General features: G+C 43.0%; 1 protein-coding gene across 5 annotated transcripts in view; it reads right to left on the bottom strand.

The window, feature by feature from the left end:
* Positions 1-19,830, bottom strand: part of LOC126481459 (prostatic spermine-binding protein-like) — a 39,277-nt gene extending 19,447 nt beyond the window's left edge. For 3 of the 5 annotated variants that reach the window (XM_050105232.1, XM_050105234.1, XM_050105235.1), the window contains exons 1-6: positions 19,801-19,830; positions 14,688-14,749; positions 11,546-11,593; positions 7,938-8,000; positions 6,208-6,255; positions 3,842-3,892 (exon numbers count right to left, since the gene is read on the bottom strand). In XM_050105232.1, coding sequence (XP_049961189.1) covers positions 3,842-3,892; positions 6,208-6,255; positions 7,938-8,000; positions 11,546-11,593; positions 14,688-14,749; positions 19,801-19,827 — 299 coding nt within the window. In that variant the 5' untranslated portion in view covers positions 19,828-19,830. Of the gene's footprint in view, positions 1-472; positions 521-3,841; positions 3,893-6,207; positions 6,256-7,937; positions 8,001-11,545; positions 11,594-14,687; positions 14,750-19,800 lie in introns of all 5 variants that reach the window. The other 2 variants (XM_050105233.1, XM_050105236.1) reach the window with 2 other exon arrangements.
* Positions 19,831-20,263: the final 433 nt, after the last annotated feature.

Genomic DNA, 20,263 nt, shown 5'->3' with positions numbered 1-20,263 from the left:
CCTTTAGCCTGTGCTTTCTGCTTTCGTAGGCAATGGGTGGAAAAAATTATACCAATAATGAACGGCACAGACACAATAAGCAATTGGTTTACTTGTTTCTGGATTTCAAATTGAGTTCTAATATTATCTTTACACCATATGACTATGGCTTCCCCAGACGTCTTCGTCGGATTTCAAGCGCAGAGTTCGTTCACCGAACTTTGAACGATACACGCTGCGAGCCACAAAATCTACACTCGACACCTGAGGGAGACAACTAGGGAAGGTGTAAAAGCTTGGAAAGCATCAATTCCGCCGAGAAATCTTGAAGGAACACACAATAAGCAGTTATTCATTCCCGTTCCGTCTGTGAGCTGGTGCGGAAGAAATTTTAAGATACGATACAGTAAATAGCACCATCCAATACGTGCTTAACAGTGATTTACAGAGAACAGATTAAGAAGCAGATGCAGGGCGACTTTCAACCACTCACCTCTTTCTCCTGTCATCGTCATCATCATCATCGTCGCCCGCTGCTCTCCTGCAAAAAAGGTAACAATACTTTAGATTGAGGCTGAGGAGGGAGGTGATGTACTACTTACTCCCTGTCTGACATTACATTTTCTACTATCGAAAAAAGGAAAACATCATCGTATTAACGGCAGACGTAAAGATGGACATATCAGTGTGTGACTGTGAGTAGGGTGGGGTGAGGGGTGAGGGGGCTATTGACTCTAAAGAGAACGATCGTTGTCAGATTGCATTCGTTATCGACATATGGGTCCAGCACCTGCGGCGAGAATACCAGATACCTCTGGGTACAGAACACGACTACCTCTACATTGCTTAGCACACAGCCAGCAGCCGCTACACTTCTAACGTGTTAAAGCCGGTGGCTAAGTCATACGTTTGATGTCTCCGAGAAGTTATCTTACAGCAAGATAATGCAAGGTCGCTTATTACCTATGCTGCCTGTCTTACCTCGAAACAATGACTTTTGATTCCTGGTCTAGCCAAGAGGTACTCCCGATCGCTCACTCACTGAAAACATCTTCTGGGATATTTCCGAGAGAACCGAGGGGGGGTGACGAAGTGGTTAGCACATGAATTCACTTGGTTTACATCGTATAATATTGTGCATCTGCACGTTGACTGATACAAGTGTTGCGGAGCTGACTCAGGAGTTCAAGATAACGGTCTGTTTGGGGAACAATATTGAGAAAATTAAGAGAACAGGCATTTAAAGTCATAGAAAATTTCTTTCCCGTAGGTTTCCAATATTAAACTTCTAGCCTCTGTGGCTGGGTGTCAAGCAGTGTATACCTTTTTTTTTCCTCGTTCTCTTTGCGAGTGGAACAGGAAGGGAAATGACTAGTAGTGGTACAACGTACCTTTTGCCACGTACCGTACCATGGCTGCAGCTTAGATTTGCGCCCAGTCATAGAAATTTACTTTCTCTTATATTTCCCATATTTAACTTCTGGCCTCGGTGACTGGGTGTCAGGCTCTGAATTTCAAAGCTCTGGGGTTCGGGTCCCTAGTCCGTTCTACCATTTCCTTTCACCTGTCACTTGTGGCAACGATTTGCTAGTGTGAAAAATGCAGGTGTTCACGCTAAAATGTGGGTCCGACCGTAATTGCTGAGTAAGTTAGTTCGAAATTCGGAGCCGGCCGGTGTGGCCGAGCGGTTCTAGGCGCTTCAGTCTGGAACCGCGCGACCGCTACCGTCGCAGGTTAGAATCCTGCCTAGGGCATGGATGGGTGTGATGTCCTTAGGTTAGTTAAAGTAGTTCTAAGTTCTAGGGGACTGATGATCCCAGATGTTAAGTCTCATAGTGCTCAGAGCCATTTGAACCATTTTTCGAAGTTCTGACCACGTCCAGAAAAGCATTGCGTTGTTCAAAACTAGCCATCGAGTACGCCGAGCGAGTGATCCACAGCAAGCAAGTCCGTCTACTTTGACTCTAAGGACCGCGGCCCGCAATTTTGCATGTGGACAAGGGTTTTATGCCCCAAAGATATTTGTTTGTGAGGTGGCAAAGCGGTATACATACACTTCTTGCTACTGGTTGAGGAACGGAAAAAGTGGTCAGATCGACTATTTGAGAGCTAATCTAAGAAATGGTCGGATTAATGGCTTGTCCAGTCTGAAACAGTCATTGCGATTAATTAAACCCTTGGCCAAACGAATACCTACTCTTTCTTCTCTTTCACAACCAAATCCCGAAATAATGAAGTTAATGACAGAATTTTGACGCTTTTATATGCCACAGAATAGTCGCTGTCGTTGCAGTGCTCTACCACAGACAAGCCGGTAAAAAAATAAAAATAATTTAAAAAAGGCTATCTTTGAGATAGGACTTTTTACCTGCGGTACAAAAGCCATGGATTTGAACCTGTGTGTTTAATCTTTCTCAATTTGTAGATATATTTCATGTTTTATTGTGAACTTGTTGTGGAAAATTTCCAGTTTCTTCAAAACCTCTAGGTCTATAATTTCTTTCAGGAGACTGTCCTCGTAGCGATACTGCCCTATAAACCCGTACTAAACACGCCAATGGGCGGGAAAGGAAATCGAGAGCGCGAGGCGTTGATGGAGCACCACAGTCAACACATCCAGTTGCGAACGAACCGGATTCCCGCAGCCGTTCTTGTAGTCGAACGAAAACCGTAACTGATGTCATAATTACAACAAGAAGTGACGACGGCACCATCTTAGTTTGTGTGCGTAGCACGAGACAAGCGATTTAAAAGTGATCCTACCATCAAACATAGTTTATGTCGAAACGGTACGCTTCCGGAAATTAGTTGTTCATCGAAACTTTTGCCGAAGTCACATCTACAACCACTAGAAGCCCATAATACGAACATTGAAACACCTTCGTACAATACAAGGTCGTATGGATCGGCTTGAGGAGTACTCCGCGTCTCGTAGTGTCATTATTAACTTCGCACGCACCGAGACAACCAAAAATGGAAGCGTGGAAGTCGCAAGTGTGGGTTACCGTTAACACATCATCTTGATGAAGGCAACTTTCAGCAGTAGCTGCGACATTGGTCCATATAACCCCGTGGCATCCCCATAATATACATTTAAAAGATTTACTTACTGGCGGAGGCAGTGAGCACCTATGATCAAACTGACGCAACATATTTTGTATTAAACGAGTATGTTACAGTACAGCTTCAAAATATTTCCCAATAAAAGACAACATCGATGCATTAGTAACCATATATGAAAAGAACAGGAGGAAATATACTCATAAAGATGGTAATTCGCAAAACAGTCAATGATAAGTGATAGTTGATACTGGAATAAAACACTTAATATTATGCGAAACTGTAGTAAAAATTCATAAATGCTCCATTCGTGTTTACATCAACGAATATCTTTTAGCCTGTGCTTTCTGCTTTCGTAGGCAATGGGTGGAAAAAATTATACCAATAATGAACGGCACAGACACAATAAGCAATTGGTTTACTTGTTTCTGGATTTCAAATTGAGTTCTAATATTATCTTTACACCATATGTCTATGGCTTCCCCAGACGTCTTCGTCGGATTTCAAGCGCAGAGTTCGTTCACTGAACTTTGAACGATACACGCTGCGAGCCACAAAATCTACACTCGACACCTGAGGGAGACAACTAGGGAAGGTGTAAAAGCTTGGAAAGCATCAATTCCGCCGAGAAATCTTGAAGGAACACACAATAAGCAGTTATTCATTCCCGTTCCGTCTGTGAGCTGGTGCGGAAGAAATTTTAAGATACGATACAGTAAATAGCACCATCCAATACGTGCTTAACAGTGATTTACAGAGAACAGATTAAGAAGCAGATGCAGGGCGACTTTCAACCACTCACCTCTTTCTCCTGTCATCGTCATCATCATCATCATCGTCGCCCGCTGCTCTCCTGCAAAAAAGGTAACAATACTTTAGATTGAGGCTGAGGAGGGAGGTGATGTACTACTTACTCCCTGTCTGACATTACATTTTCTACTATCGAAAAAAGGAAAACATCATCGTATTAACGGCAGACGTAAAGATGGACATATCAGTGTGTGACTGTGAGTAGGGTGGGGTGAGGGGTGAGGGGGCTATTGACTCTAAAGAGAACGATCGTTGTCAGATTGCATTCGTTATCGACATATGGGTCCAGCACCTGCGGCGAGAATACCAGATACCTCTGGGTACAGAACACGACTACCTCTACATTGCTTAGCACACAGCCAGCAGCCGCTACACTTCTAACGTGTTAAAGCCGGTGGCTAAGTCATACGTTTGACGTCTCCGAGAAGTTATCTTACAGCAAGATAATGCAAGGTCGCTTATTACCTATGCTGCCTGTCTTACCTCGAAACAATGGCTTTTGATTCCTGGTCTAGCCAAGAGGTACTCCCGATCGCTCACTCACTGAAAACATCTTCTGGTATATTTCCGAGAGAACCGAGGGGGGGCAGACGAAGATTAGAGAGGGAGACGGTTCAAATCCACGCCCGTGCATCCACATTTAGGTTTTCCGTTATTTCCCTAAATCACTCAAGGAAAATGCCGGTATGGTTTCTTTCAAAGGGCATGGCCAATTTCTCCCCATCCTTGAAACAACTCAGCTCGTGCTCCGTCTCTAATGATTTCACTGTCAACGGAGAATTAATCCTTGATCTTCCTAGTTCTGTTTCGGGAGACTGGATCACCACCGCTCTGGAGCTACTGCGTTGATGAAATCTGGCGTGGCGTCATGAAACAATATAGATATTAATAATGTATCCTTCCAACAACACTGTACACACTGCAACATTAGCTATTCTTCCTGGTCTTTCAGTTTCAATGTCAAGCAGTGTATAACTATATCAGGAGGAGAATTCTCACTTGGTTTACATCGTATAATATTGTGCATCTGCACGTTGACTGATACAAGTGTTGCGGAGCTGACTCAGGAATTCAAGATAAGGGTCTGTTCGAGGAACAATATTGAGAAAATTTAGAGAACAGGCATTTAAAGTCATAGAAAATTTCTTTCTCATAGGTTTCCAATATTAAACTTCTAGCCTCTGTGGCTGGGTGTCAGATAATAAATCTGAAGGTCTGGGGTTCGGTTCCAGAGAGATTTATGTTTTAGGTCACAAAGCAGTGTATATGCGCTCCCTGCAGCTGGCTGAGGAACGGGAAAAGGTTGTCAGATACGCCAGACTGATTCTTTGAGAGCTAATCGACACTGGTGATCAGCATTACGTGTCGAACGTACGAAAAGGACGGTAGGACAAATACTGTCAAAGATTAAGTGTGGATGGTGGAAGTAAAGCTGTGAGGACGCTTCATGAGTAGTGCTTGAGTAGTTCAGTAGGCGCTGCCACTGTAGCTCAGCGTGTTCGGTCATAGGGCTTGCTGGTCTCTGTAACAAAAGAGGTGTGGGAAGGAAGCAACTATGAATTGAACATGTGTCATCTGATCTCCGCCCATACCAAATGTAACGAACAAAAGTGAACAAACTGAAAGGGGGGATAAAAGTCGGTAGAGTACTGGTCGGCAAAGGCAAAAGTCTCGAGTTCGAGTAACTGTCCGGCACACCGTTTTAATCTGCCAGTAGTTTCACTCATAAGGATGAGCATTTGCAAAACAATTAAAGATAAGAGATAGTTGATTTTTTAAAAATGCATAATATTAAACGACCCATCGTAAAAATGCCTAAACGCGTCATTCGTGTCGATATCAACGAATATCCTTTAGCGTGTACTTTCGCTTTAGCAGGCAGTGTGTAAATAATATTATACCAATAACAACTCGTACAGACACGATAAGCAGACGGTTAACATGTTTCTGCATTTGAAGTCGAGATCTTATATTTATCTTTAGACGATTTGTCGACGGTTTCCCCAGTTCTCTTCGTCAGACGTCGATAGCAGAGATCGTCCAACCAGACTTTGAACGACACACCTACGGGCCACGAAATCTGCGCTCGACACCTGAGGAAGAGAACTAGGAAAGGTGTCGAAGTATCGTTTAAACAGAAAAGTGATACCTCGGCTGTAAAAGCTTGTGAAGCATTAATTTCACGGAGAAATCGTGAAGGAGCACACAATAAACAGATATTCATTCCCGTTCAATCTGTGAGTTGGTATGGGAGGTATTTTAACACATGACACAATAAATAGCGCTAGCCACTACGTGCTTAACAGTGATTTGCAGAGAATAAATTAATGAGATACGGGACGGCTTTCACCGACTCACCTCTTTCTCCTGTCATCGTCATCATCACCATCGTCGTCAGCTGCTCTCCTGCAAATAAGCAACACTACTTCAGTCTGAGGCCGAGGAAGAAGCTGATGCACTACTTTTCCCTATCTGAGAGTATATTTTCTACTACCATAAAAAGAAAAATGAGACTGTTAACGGCAATATTTTCAAGTTAAGTTTTTTTCTGGTCCTATAAGTGCTGAAATTGCGGTATTTAAATGTAATGTTAGCTTGATAGGGCGTCAATAAAGGATGATTTTCCTAAATGAAAAACTGTAGAATGGGATTCATGAGAGCATACAGAGCAAGAAAGTAAATCTGTCCCTAAGGGAGGAACACCCATTTGAAGGTAGGGATAAAAGGTCTTTGACAGCGCAGGTTTCAGTGACTGAAAGCACTCATGAGGACGCCGGCATGTGTGAATGTTCTTGTCTGTACGATTGTTTTAGCTTCGCAATCAACAGGGCAGTGAGCTGGGGCTCCATCGTGTAGTATCCACATTACACTTCGCACAACCAAAGGCACTTCTTCCAGAAGGGAAAGCAGGATCATCAACAGGAAGTGCAGATATGTGTCGTCTGTGAGGTTTTGTGGAAGAATGACTGCTCCCGCGAGGTGGTCACTGATAATCCCCGCCTACGCACTGAATGTGAACCGGTATTGGTGTTTCTCTGCCATCAAGGAAGCTCTCCGTAGCGCGCCCCGTGTAAACCTGTTCTGTGACAAGCATACATGACAGATATCCCAGCACTGTGGTGGCATGTGCGACAAACCAGCGACAAAAGCGTTGCTGAGCAGGCATGTCGCGTAGGTATTGAGGCACGCACGCGTTGTTAAGAGATACGGATATTGTTCGTGGAGAATGTTCCACAAGTTCATCTGACGTACCCCGTGCTGGCGAGTCACTTGTCTGGTGCTGATTACGGGGTTATTGTCAAAGATCTTTTCTTTCCACCTTTACGGTGCGTGTACCTTCCTTGGAAATAGTTTCCGGCCACGGGTCCATTTAAAGTTTTTTGCTGCTTATCCTCGAAGGCACAGTTTCCTGCAATTGGACCGCATTTAGAAAAAATCACTCTATATAAGCTGACTTCTGTCGGAGGTGCTGAATAAGTGATCTGTTGATTCATAACATTCTACAGACCGATTGATAGGATTTACCAACAAAGTTGTTTCTGTGCTGCAGAAGTTAATAATAGAGCGAGACGAATACATAATAGAAAGTTGTGAATGGCATTATAGAACATGTACAATCAACATGGATGTTTATAGCTAAAGAAATTTAGAGGTTTTTATCAAGCAGTGGGTTGTGGAAGTCAAAAGACTGCCGACCCTGCTACTGCTGCTGCTGTTCTTGCTATCGATATTCTCGATAATGATGAATGTTTCCATTTCGAACTTTTTTTAATGAACTGTCATTTGTATACGTCTGAGTGTAATGTCTGTTAATCAAATACTTAAATACTGAATGTATTGATCAGTGGCCAAGTACCAGTTGCACTTGAATTAATGTTCGTTAATGAAATAATACGCAACTACCGGACGTATTAACCGGTGGCGAAGTACTAGTTGCTCTCTGCTCATAGTCGTCGCACGGTCTGAGTGTACAGTACAGTCTCTAGGCTCATAACATGCTACAGTATTCTCTCTGTGCTGCTTTCACTTCCGCAGAATGGCGCCATCAGATAACCCACAGAAAGCTACGAGACTGTGAGAGATCTTACCTCGTCTTCTTGTCCTCGTCGCTTTCTTTCGACTTGTCGCTTTCCTGTGTCTTGCCCGCTGTCCTGAAAGAAAAATTTACTTCTTTTAGACCACAAACACCAGAAAGTATGCACATTTATTCCGTATTACAACAGAAACCTTTTTCAGTGCGTTTCGTAGAAAAAGGTAGATAGTTTGGTTGTATGAATGGGTATGTATGGCACACTCTGTGATCTGCAATTCAGTGATATTTTCAGGAATGTTAGTATTTGCGGGATGTTTGCAGTTTCTGTTGCAGTAGAGCATACGTCAGAATTTAGCTAATGCTGGTATACCGTAATTGAAAAAGTGAACATTATTTCCGGAAGCTTACAAATTAAGCTTCATCGATGAGCATTCGGAGAAGGTTCCCTCCGGTGTCGAGAAAAAACAGGTCACATATGAAGTTTCCTCGCCAGAAGAATAGCTCACACTTCAAATGAACAGCGTACATGCGAGTGATCCAAATTGCGAAATTGCAGACACGTACATTATACCTTATACATGCAAGGTAACAGAACACCAATACGCTTCTTATATGACAATGTTTCTCGGCGTATAAAATAAGTGAAAAATTTGTTTTCAGCTACATCGTTGACAGTTCACGTTGTAGTCTACAGGAAAGTAATATCACACGAAAGTTGTGAGCAAATCCATGTGGATTTGCAGGAAATAAATGCGTGGTGTAATGACTGGCAGTTATCTCTCGATATTAGTAAGTGTAGCCTATTGCTTATAACAAGGCGAAAATCCCCATTAATGTACGAGTACAAAATAAACGCCCAGTCTTTGGAAGCGGTAACATTCGTCAATGATCTCAAATGGAATGATCAGATTACACAAGTAAAGGGTAAGGCGAACTCTAGATTGTAGTTTATTGGTAGGATCCTGAAGCGATGCAGTCCTTCAAGAAAGTAAATAGCTTACGATACGTTAGTATTGTTCATCTGTATGGCACCCTTACCAGTTGGATCTGATTCAAGAGATTGAGAAGGTCCAAAGAAGAGCGGCAAGATTCGTGACTGGTACATTTAGCCATCGCGAGAGAGTTACAAATCTCATAGAAAGTTTGAAGGTGGACACACTTGCAGATAGAAGGCGCGCTAAACGGAAGGGGCTGCTCACTAAATTCCGAAATCCGATCTCCACCGAGGACGTAGAGCATATATTATTACCACCAACTTTCAAATCGTGAAATGATCACCTTTCAAGGATAAGGGAAATTAGAGCTCGTACTGGGGCGTTCAGACAGTCGTTTTTCCCTCGCGCGATCCGGGGGTGGAACAGGGGGGGGGGGGGGGGGGGAGGGGGGAATATGACTTTGGTGCGAATTGTCCCCTCCGCCACACACCGCTTGGTGGCTAGCGGAGTATATATGTAGATGTAGATTATAGTCATTCGCAATTGGAATGATATTTGTGAGACGCTAAAATGTGCAGTAGTGGAAAGAAGAGCATAGAAAAACTGGATACTTTCACGACAGTCAAGAGTAAAGACAGAGCCTGCGTCAACGAGAGCTGCAATGAGATGTTTGATATCCTGGGAAAAATTAAGATAGTTAGTTGCATGCATGTTCCACGGATCATATCTGTGACGGAAAGAGAACTGTTATTGGTGAGCAGCTTCATCGCAGATTTCCGAATAATCCTAAATGTTTAACAAATTTCGGGTCTTGCTCTGAACTGGCAAAGTCTGCAACTCGTTCGTGAGCTCTCGTAAAGTGAAGACAGGTCTAGTGAGTCTTTTTATAGATGTACCGAGACACGAAATTATACTTGATCATTTTAGCGCAAGGGCTTTTAGTTTCACGTAAGGGAGAATGGAAGATAATGCCGTTTCGGGCTCACTCAGCGGCGGTATCTTTAGAAACAGAAAGCAGACTAGTATTAGGTAAGCACAGAGAAAGAAATCGACAGCGTCCTTCTTTAGGGAACTATCTCAGCATTTGTCTCAAGCGACTTAGGGGAAGCACGGGAAATCTATATCTGACTTTCCGGACAGAGACATGAGCCGCCATCCTCTCAAATGCAAGTGTCTTTCAACTGACGTCACTACATTCCGTTGTTCTACGAAGACGGATTGTGACTCTAGAGGTCCAGTACGTACTGAATTAGGTCAAGCTCTGTCATTGCTCGGTGACAGTTTGTGTCAGATCATGGAGCTAACAACTGATAGTAAAAAATAATAAGTGCTACTCGATGAAACGGACATGATCAAGCTTATTAAATTGAATACTGAACATGACTATACCACAGCCTTTTTGCCGCTAATAACAATAGCCCACTTATTGTTACAGAAATCGACAGCGTCCTTCTTTAGGGAACTATCTCAGCATTTGTCTCAAGCGACTTAGGGGAAGCACGGGAAATCTATATCTGACTTTCCGGACAGAGACATGAACCGCCATCCTCTCAAATGCAAGTGTCTTTCAACTGACGCCACTACATTCCGTTGTTCTACGAAGACGGATTGTGACTCTAGAGGTCCAGTACGTACTGGATTAGGTCAAGCTCTGTCATTGCTCGGTGACAGTTTGTGTCAGATCATGGAGCTAATAACTGATAGTAAAAAATAATAAGTGCTACTCGATGAAACGGACATGATCAAGCTTATTAAAGTGAATACTGAACATGACTATACCACAGCCTTTTTGCCGCTAATAACAATAGCCCACTTATTGTTACAATTTTATTTATTCACACGTTTCGAGCGTAGCCCTTCATCAGAACAGATATAAAGAACTTGATAGAAAGAGTAGTGTCAAATGATTTCTATCTTAACATTGGTATTCAGTTACGATAGAATTTTTTTTTTGCGTGGTTCTTTGTATTAAGTTCTTTTACCTGATATTCTGATTATGGGCGCTCCCCGAAATGCGCGAATAAAAAAGTTTTAACCGAAAGTGGTCTGTCGTCAGAGACCAAAAAGCGGTGAAAAAGGCGTTTACAGTATTCACTAAATAATCGCAGGCACATTCTGCGACTTTATGTCCCAATCGAATGACAGTAAATTTTTTTTTTATTTTCGATGAAATTAATGTTTGATTTTCGAATGACCCTTCGATCACCATATCGTTGTACTATTATCCACAAGACTTTTTCTTTTTGCTGAAGTTGCCTAGAAAGTTACAGAGAGCCAGTTCGAGTTGTAGCAGAGAAAGTTACATGTATAGTGTGTTAGAATTAGCGGTTTGATCTTGGATTTATCAGAGGACGATCGGATTGCTACTGCGCAGGGACTTTATTTAACCTTATCTCGTGGATTAAAGCAAGGCTAGCGGCGTTTATTAATAACCATGTTCACAAATACGGCAATGCAATGTGTTGATACGGGTGCGCCGATTAACTGTTTTTCGACGAAGAGCGTGGTCAGTTAGGTCGCATATCAGGAACGTTTGCTTCGCAAAGGTGTAAGACGTGCGGGCCGAAGCAAAGATGTGCTTTCGTTGCGTTGCATTGATAATAGGGCGAGAAATGGATGATTTCAATTTTAGTAGAAGTCATAGTGAGGTGGAGAGAAGCAGGAAATAAGTAGCAAGAATTTTGACTGACACAAGGTAAGTAAATTGAGAGAGTGAGGGCATACTTACTGTGGCGGTGCCGCTGCGGCCAGGGCTGGGCCACTCGCCTCCGCCGGCCTGCAACACGACACGAGGGGTTGTCACATCTTAGGCCGACAGTGCACGTAAACAAAGCAGCCAATAAAGTTCTGTATCACAAGCACAAATGATATGGAATAGTTGGTGAATAAAATCGCCTCGAAAGCTATTAAAATTTTCTTCGTTTATTACATCGTTTCGGCTACTAGCATCATCAGGTACCTGAAACTAAGATTTGAGGACCATAAAGAGAGACGGGGAACTGGCTCTCGACGTCTCAGGCATCTTAGGGTGACACATGACTGTCACAAACACAGATAAAGATGAAGTGCGACTTAACAGATATTATTTGTACAGTCGTGGACAAAACGAGCGAGACCCCTCGCCTGTTCGTTATGCTGATCTGCACAGCTTTAAAGTCTGCTACACAGCATAACAGGCAAGGCGACGAAGTGCTACCAACATACTACGCACAGGCGTGAAATTGAAACAGTATCCTAACTTTGTCAGACTGTTTTCAATCATGTGTAAGGCTATATAATGCTGATTAATGTGTTTAACACAACACGTAAATATAAGATAGAAATGAAAGAAGAAACGCTAATTAGTATGAACTGCACTAATAAAAATGAATTTCAACTTATCGAGATAACACAACTGTTCTAGTAAGACATAGTACCCCAGATCGTTATGAATTAGCAAAATATTTTGCGCATTCGGCCGCGAAACGGTTTGTGTCAACTTTCAGACTAGTCATAGTGGATTACCGTTGCTGACCTACCATGAAAGTGTGCAAATTTAGCAATGCGTCAAGATTCATAACGAAATTCAGTTAAACATCATTCAGTGCCACACGAAAGTCAATTCAATTATTGATAGAAGCGGAAAAAGGAAGGCAGTAACAAGTATGAAATTCTGCAAGAGTTTCATGTTAACATCCACAGTGTGCCAGTACAGAATAAATGTAGCAATAAAACGTATTGGGGGCGCGAGAATTTCTTAAAATTGCTTTACTGATAGTCTATCTGCCTCCGTCGAGATTAGAACCGAAAACAAACGAGACCCCCCTTGCAGTAGCAAACACCTTTCACTGCGCTAATAGACAACCCAGGAAAACAGCTATTACCTCAGACATGAATAAGCCGGCAATTTCGCAATGAAAATGGCAAAATGATCTGCAGTTTCTGTTGCATAGAGCTTTCTGGACTCTAAAACAAGAATTTTCTACCTTTATGTCATCGCTTATGTGACAATCATTCGGGATGTTTATCGAAATAACAAAATGCTCTTATTAGCGAGTAACGGCAACGGGTTCTACACAACTTTGAAGGACAGTAACAGGTGCAAACATGTAACTCTTTTGTACCGGGTGTGAATAAATAGTTGCGACTATTTAAGTTCCAACCCTCGTATAGTCTTACATATGATTGAAAACAGTCTGACAATTTTGGATAGTTCGTCAATTTCTCGCCTGTGCATAGTATGTTGGTAGCACTTTGTCGCCTTGCCTGTTATACTGTGCAGCAGACTTTAAAGCTGTGCGGATAAGCATAACGAAAAGGCGAGGGGTCTCGCTCGTTTTGTCCACGACTGTACAAAAGATACAAAAATAACAGAGTGCTTACTTAGGAAAGCATTACAATAGTTACATTAACTAAAAATGATTTTCGTGTAGATACGTTTAACAGATGATGAGGAATAAGATTAAATCACAGTTTGAGTACAGTACTGTAACGGCCGCGCGGGATTAGCCGAGCGGTCTGAGGCGTTGCAGTCATGGACTGTACGGCTGGTCCCGGCGGATGTTCGAGTCCTCCCTTTGGCACGGGTGTGTGTGTTTGTCCTTAGGATAATTTTGGTTAAGTAGTGCGTAAGCTTATGGACTGATGACCTTAGCAGTTAAGTCCCATAAGATTTCACACACATTTGAACATTTTGAACTGTAACGAAACCTTAATTTAACACAGGGGAAATGGAAACTGAGTATGACCAATTAATACTAGGCTGACTTTCTCTGTTATGTTTTTGTTGATTTCCTGTATTTCCAGAAGGTCACCTTTCTACTTTTCTTGACATAATGTAAGACTTCACATTCTACATCATATGAATGGTTTTCTGATAAAAGATGGTCACCAAAGGTCAGAGCTGTGGTAATTAAGCTACATGAACGTGAGAGAAGCTGGCTATTAAGAAGGACCTTTGCTCATCATATTTTAGCAGAAAACCATTCATATGGTGTAGAAACCATTCTGTCAAGAACAGCAGAAAGATGACCCTACTGAAAATACTGGAAAACGAGGAACACATGACGCAGAATGCCAGCCTGGTATTAAATGATCATCAAATATTAGATTCAAACTGTAAATGCATCTTATTTCTCATCATTTGTTAAATGTATCTCCAGCGAAATATTGTTTACCCCCTTTTTAATTGGTGTAATTATTGTCATAGCTTGCCGCGCGGAGTGGCCGCCCGATTAGAGGCGCCAAGTCACAGATTGCGCGGCCCCTCCTGCCGGAGGTTCGCGTCCTCTCTCGGGAATGGGTGTGTATGTTGTTCTTAGCGTAAGTTAGTTTAAGTAGTGTGTAAGTCTAGCGACCGATGACCTCCGCAGTTTGGTCCCTTAGGAATTCACACGCATTTGAACATTTTGTAATACTTTCCTATGTAAACGCTCTGATATTTTTGTATTTTTTGTAAAAATAATAGCTGTATAAGTCGCACTGTGTTTGCTACATTCAGTTGTCACCTGAAGATGCCTGAGAAGCCAAAAGCCGGCTCGTGAACGGATAAACATAATTTTACAGAACACTAGGAAGTGTTTTTTCTTTTTTATATTAAAGAGAATATTCGTAATTGTTATAATTTGCAAATTTCTCTCTCTGAGAACAATCCATAGGCTGCGGCAAGCCCAATCTCAATCGTATCCACCCCCACTAGACTGTCATGTCTCTAGGTGAGCCATTGTACTGTCTCGATGGGCTGTTATCTATAAAGTATATGTCTACTCTTCCAAACTCTTAGATCTGCAGTCAACAAATCTTACGATGACTCATAACTTGCTTCTTTTTTATATGCCTAGCTTCTCTCTTACGTCATCGTATGACTGAAAGTGAGCATAGCGTAGACTGACCTTGTTTCCTCGGCGGGAGCAGCTGTCGCCAGTAAGCAAACCGCCGCGACGCCGATCACCACCTGTAGACAAATACACACGTTGTGAGATGAAACTGCTTACTCTGTATATGGTGTGTCAATTTCTGGCGAACAGTTCTGACTGTGTGCTTATGGGACCTCGTAGAGGGATTTGTCCTGATATTCGTGGGCGGTTCCCAAGCAATAGAGGAACCGAGAACGTCTCAAGCACCACCATCAAGGTGCCTGGGTCGATTCCCGGCCGGGTCGTACATTTTCTCCACTCGGGGACTGGTGGTCTGTTTTCCTTATATTCTTATCCCATATAAGTGGCACCAAAACCGCCAACATGGCGTTACGTGAGAAATCGTACCAGGGTACCGGTTGACCTTAATGAATATTCCGAATGTCGAAGCACACTGTCGTATCGTCTTTCCACTTCAGAGACCGCAGTATTGGGCACGTACCGACAGCCAATACAAATGATAAATAAATGTATAAAAATTGAAAAGAATAAATAAATAAAAACTTGGTAGCTTTCAGCGAAATGCACTTATCCTGTTTGGTGCAGTTTTAAATTGTTCCTCATAATCATCATATATGGGATTTTACATATTTTTCTCTTATCAGTGATAGTTTGGTACCTTTGATCATCACCCAACAGAGACGTGAAAGATATTCTCCAGGAATAATGGTTTCAGACGCGCCTGTGTCTTCCACTCAAGTCACATTTTTTTAAAGAACTGATAGCCGGCCGGTGTGGCCGAGCGTTTCTAGGCGCTTCAGTCTGGAACCGCGCGACCCCTACGGTCGCAGGTTCGAATCCTGCCTCGAGCATAGATGTGAGTGATGTCCTTAGGATAGTTAAGTTTAAGTAGTTCTAAGTTCTAGAGGACTGATGACCTCCGATGTTAAGTCCCATAGTGCTCAGAGCCACTTGAACCCGGACGAAACCGCGCGTAATAAGCTAGTAGTCTACATGCAGCGTGACCATAATTAATGTTCCACTTTTTTTAAAGAACTGATACCTTTATAATCTAAACCGGCTACTTGTTGAAACAAACTAAAATGCTATGAAGAGGACGAATTCTAGAGTTTATTTAGATATCAAGGTCATCTGTCGCCTCCGAAGATTAAAGTGTCCTCGCTGCATAATATTCAACCTTTCTCACTTGAAAGAGGTTTCTTCAAGTTTTTTTACCAAGGTTGTACAGAGAGGTGTGATTGTCTTTTTTCAGATGTTTACCAACAAAAATTTCTCAACATTTCTGTTTTAAGCTGTCGCCAAAAGAAGAATCCTCTGACCATTCCCATCGTTCTTCTTCGTGTACGTTATATGTTCACTGTTATTCTTATCTGTTATGGTCTGATAAACGTGAACAGTGATCATGTAACAGGCCGTACAAGAGGTTTTCAGTCTTTCGTAAACGAACTGCAATTTTCCACCAACCTACACATAAATCGCAGCCTGCTTCACCCATTAAGGAGCTTATGAACTCATTCTAATTCAAGTCCTACATACTGTTCCCTCCCAAACTTGTGTTTCACATGACCGTCTCTAATTATGAGTCATTAATCCTATTCGAAGCACGACACGGTTTTAGGTTTCACGAAGTATACAACTCGGCACTTCTCTGGGAACTAGTTGCCACTCTCAAGCACCTAAACAACCATTCAGTGACATTCATAAGGGGAATTCAAGAGATGATTCCTTGGAGAATCGTGTTAATGAACCGTGTTAGCTGAATAGGGTACCTCGAAGGATTAGCGCACAATTCCATTATATAGGGTGAACCCGAACTCCACTGACAAAATTTCTAAGGTTGTTCAGGGACATTTTCTGGTATTTTGGTGTTAGGGACCGTGGTCTCTGGTGGCTCGTTGTAGAGTGATAATGTAAATATTATTTTTTCTGCTTGTTACGGCAGTTAACCTTGGTTCTGTGAAAAAGCATATAATCTGCTATCACCGAAACGTACAACTCAACACAGAGTAATGCAACAATCCCTAAACGATAAAGTACTGTGATGCGGTAGCCCCCGTCTCTGTGGGAACAGTTAAGCTTAGCTATCTTCCAGTGGATTCGTTCAAAAGGGTTCAAATGGCTCTGAGCACTATGGGATTTAACATCTGAGGTCATCAGTCCCCTAGACTTAGAACAACATAAACCTAACTAACCTAAGGACATCACACACAGCCATGCCCGAGGCAGGATTCGAACCTGCGACCGTAGCAGCAGCGCGCTCCCGGACTGAAGCGCCTAGAACGTATCGGCCACAACGGCCGGCGTGGATTCGTTGAAGATATACGTGAGGTGCTGTAGGCCAAATCTTCATCAGCAAATCTATCGGTAGTAGGCCTACTGTATATAATTGTTAACGTACAACTAACACTGCCGCGAAAACAAACCCTAGACAGAACCGAGCAGTACCAAATGTAAGTACAGTCGACATTAACATTTTCAGCAGCAAATACCGTGAGTGAATGGGACAAGTTTATTTCTAAGCATGACACAACACAGCGCATACCTTCGAATTTGCACTGCTCTTCAGATATATTCGGTGCAGTACATATTGTAAGACACATGGGGGTAAGGAACCACGTCAAATGTAGTTATTTTGCAACGAGTACCGGAGACCATTGGTTGCCTATACCATGATACTGAGGAAACTTCCCTGAACAACCTGAGAAATTTTGTATCTGGAGCTCTGGTTCGCCCCGTAAATCCCCGTGATAACCTCGTGGCGCAGTAACCTGGGCCTCTAACACAGCTGCAGTTTGCTGTCTAAGTTATAGTTTACTGTTGCAGTGTTAGTATAGGAGCCTCCGTATAGGGAGACATGTACAGAATTACGGACCAGTATCGGTTACATCCATGTGCACTCCTGAATCCTAAGCTCAAACATTACAACATTCCTGGAGGCAAACAAGCTTGTCCCATAGAATCAGCACGGTTTCAGAGAAAACCATTTGTGGCAAGCCAACACGCTTGTTCATTCACGTCACCTTGGAAATAATAAATGTAGCTGAACGAGCAGATCGGGTGTTCCAAGATTTTCGAAAGACACCCGACATTGTACCATATCGTTGACTACTAATTAAGATACGACCACAAGGAGGAGGAGGAGGAGATTAGTGTTTAACGTCCCGTCGACAACGAGGTCATTAGAGACGGAGCGCAAGCTCGGATGAGGGAAGGATGGGGAAGGAAATCGGCCGTGCCCTTTCAAAGGAACCATTCCGGCATTTGCCTGAAGCGATTTAGGGAAATCACGGAAAACCTAAATCAGGATGGCCGGAGACGGGATTGAACCGTCGTCCCCCCGAATGCGAGAGGACCACAAGGGATATCTTCTCAAATATCTGAGTGGCTCGAGAAACATTTAACTACCACAGTCCAATAAGTTCCCATGGACGGCGATTGTTCCATGGAAACGAAAGTGACATCACGTTTGTCCCAAGGAAGTCCCATGATGCTATTCGGGGATGCTATTGTATACAGAGAAATCGCGACATTAGAAAATTGTAGCGAAGTGCTGGAAGACCTGCAGAGAGTCGACTCTTGCTGCAGGGAGTGGAAACTGGCCCTCAACAAGTGGCACGTATCGCGGGTACTCAGGCAGAAACAAGCTTTATTGTATGATTACACAATTGTAGAACAAGGACTGGAAGCAGTTACTTCCATAAAAAAAAGTCTAGGACTATGCTTACGGAGCGATCTGAAATGGGATGGCCGCATAAAATTAATCACGAGTAAGGCTGATTCCAGACAGAGATTCAGTAGGAGAGATCTCAGGAAACGAAGTCCATCAAAAAAGGAAGTATCTCATAAAACACCCGTTCGGCAAATACTTGAATATTGCTTGTCAGTAAAGGATCAGTGCCAGATGGGACTGGCAGAGGAAACAGATACCCAAAGAAGAAAAGCATGATTAATTAAGGGTTCCTAAGAGCAGCAAGTTTAATTGCAGTTTCATTTAGTGAGCGCGAAAGCGTCGCAGAGATGTTCATCATCTACGTGGCAGACGATGCTAGAGAGGCGTTCTGCATACAGTACGGTCTAGTGTTCAAGTTCCGTGAGCGTATTTTTCTATAAGAGCCGTCCAATATATTGCTTCCTCCTATCTCGCGAAAAGACCATCAAGATGAAATTAGAAAGATTCGAGCCCACATGGACGGTTACGAGCAATCCTCTTCGCCAACTATACGCGACTGGAAAAGGAAAAGCAGGAAATGACACTGGTACACAAAGTACTCGACGGCACTCGCCTTAACAGAACAGATGCAGATGTAGAATAGAATCTCTACTGTTTTCACTATACTTAAATGATTTATCAAACCAGGAGCACTAGGCCTGTAAGATTGTTGCCTGACGAAGCTGTTGTACCATCTTAAGGAGTTGCAGGAAAAAATGGCCAAATTTTTCACTCGGTGTTGTGAACGACGGCCCCCATTAAATATTGGTTAATTTTAGATAATGCCTGTTACCAAGAGACAGAATCCGCAACTGTCGGATTAGAAGATTAATAGTGAACATCTTAAACATCGTAGTACAAGTATTCAGGGATAGTACTAAGAGGGGATGTCAAATCGAGCGATCACGTAAAATAAATATTAGGGGAAAAGAATGGTAAACTTAGATTTGTTGCAAAGGTTCTGGGGAAACACAATGCATCTGTAAAGAAAATCATGTAGGCTACTCTTGTGTGACCATTTCTATTGTCCCAGTTCTTCATCGATCGAAATTAAAGATCCGCTGCTAGGCCCTTAAGAGGCCGCTAAAATGTTACAAATGCTCGGAGAAATTAAATAGGAATCTTTCAAACAAAGACGACGCCGCTCTCTTGAAATCCTGTTGAGTGAATTTAGAGAACGCGTATTCGAAGAAGAATTTGGCACCATCAAGTTCCCACCATGAGAATAAGAGAGATGATGGCACGTACAGATGCATGCAGATAGTCATTTTTCACTGTCTCAGTACGCGAATGGAATGAGAGAGAAAAACAATAATACTGGCACAGTAAACATAACCTTCGCCCTGCATAGCGGGCTTTGCGGAATGTAGATCAGAAGATGTAGATAGTGAGTCTATGAGCAACAGGTGTATCGCTTACCAGAAGGAGAGCTCGTGTGGCAGCCATGTTGTCCTGCAGTGGTGTGCTGCTGACTTTGGGCTGCCGACGGCTTTTATAGCTCCACGCGCCGTCCCTGAACAGTGGTGAACACCCACGTGTCAGGCGGCGCTCGCCCCATGCATTTGCGACCGGGGCGCTAACGCGTGGCCTTGCTTGTCTTACGTGTTCGAGACACAGGAGGCGTTAATGAACCAGGCACCGGCCTCTGAAATGGCGACGGAAATGAATGTCCTGTGCCCCTCACCAAGGTCTGGCACCTCTCTACATGTGTTTGCGACAGCTGCTCCAGTTCCCCAGCTGCTTCTCTATCTGTTCCACCATCTACGTTATTACTCTGCAGTTCAAAATTAAGTGTCTGGAAGAGGGTTCATCGCACGGCCTTCAAGCTACACTACTGGCCGTTAAAATTGCTACACCACGAAGATGACGTGCTACAGACGCG

The sequence above is a fragment of the Schistocerca serialis genome, chromosome 5 (assembly GCF_023864345.2).
Source record: "Schistocerca serialis cubense isolate TAMUIC-IGC-003099 chromosome 5, iqSchSeri2.2, whole genome shotgun sequence".
NCBI classification, from domain to species: domain Eukaryota; kingdom Metazoa; phylum Arthropoda; class Insecta; order Orthoptera; family Acrididae; genus Schistocerca; species Schistocerca serialis.
The sequence above is the reverse complement of the archived record's forward strand: the minus strand, read 5'-3'. Positions and strand labels throughout refer to the sequence as shown.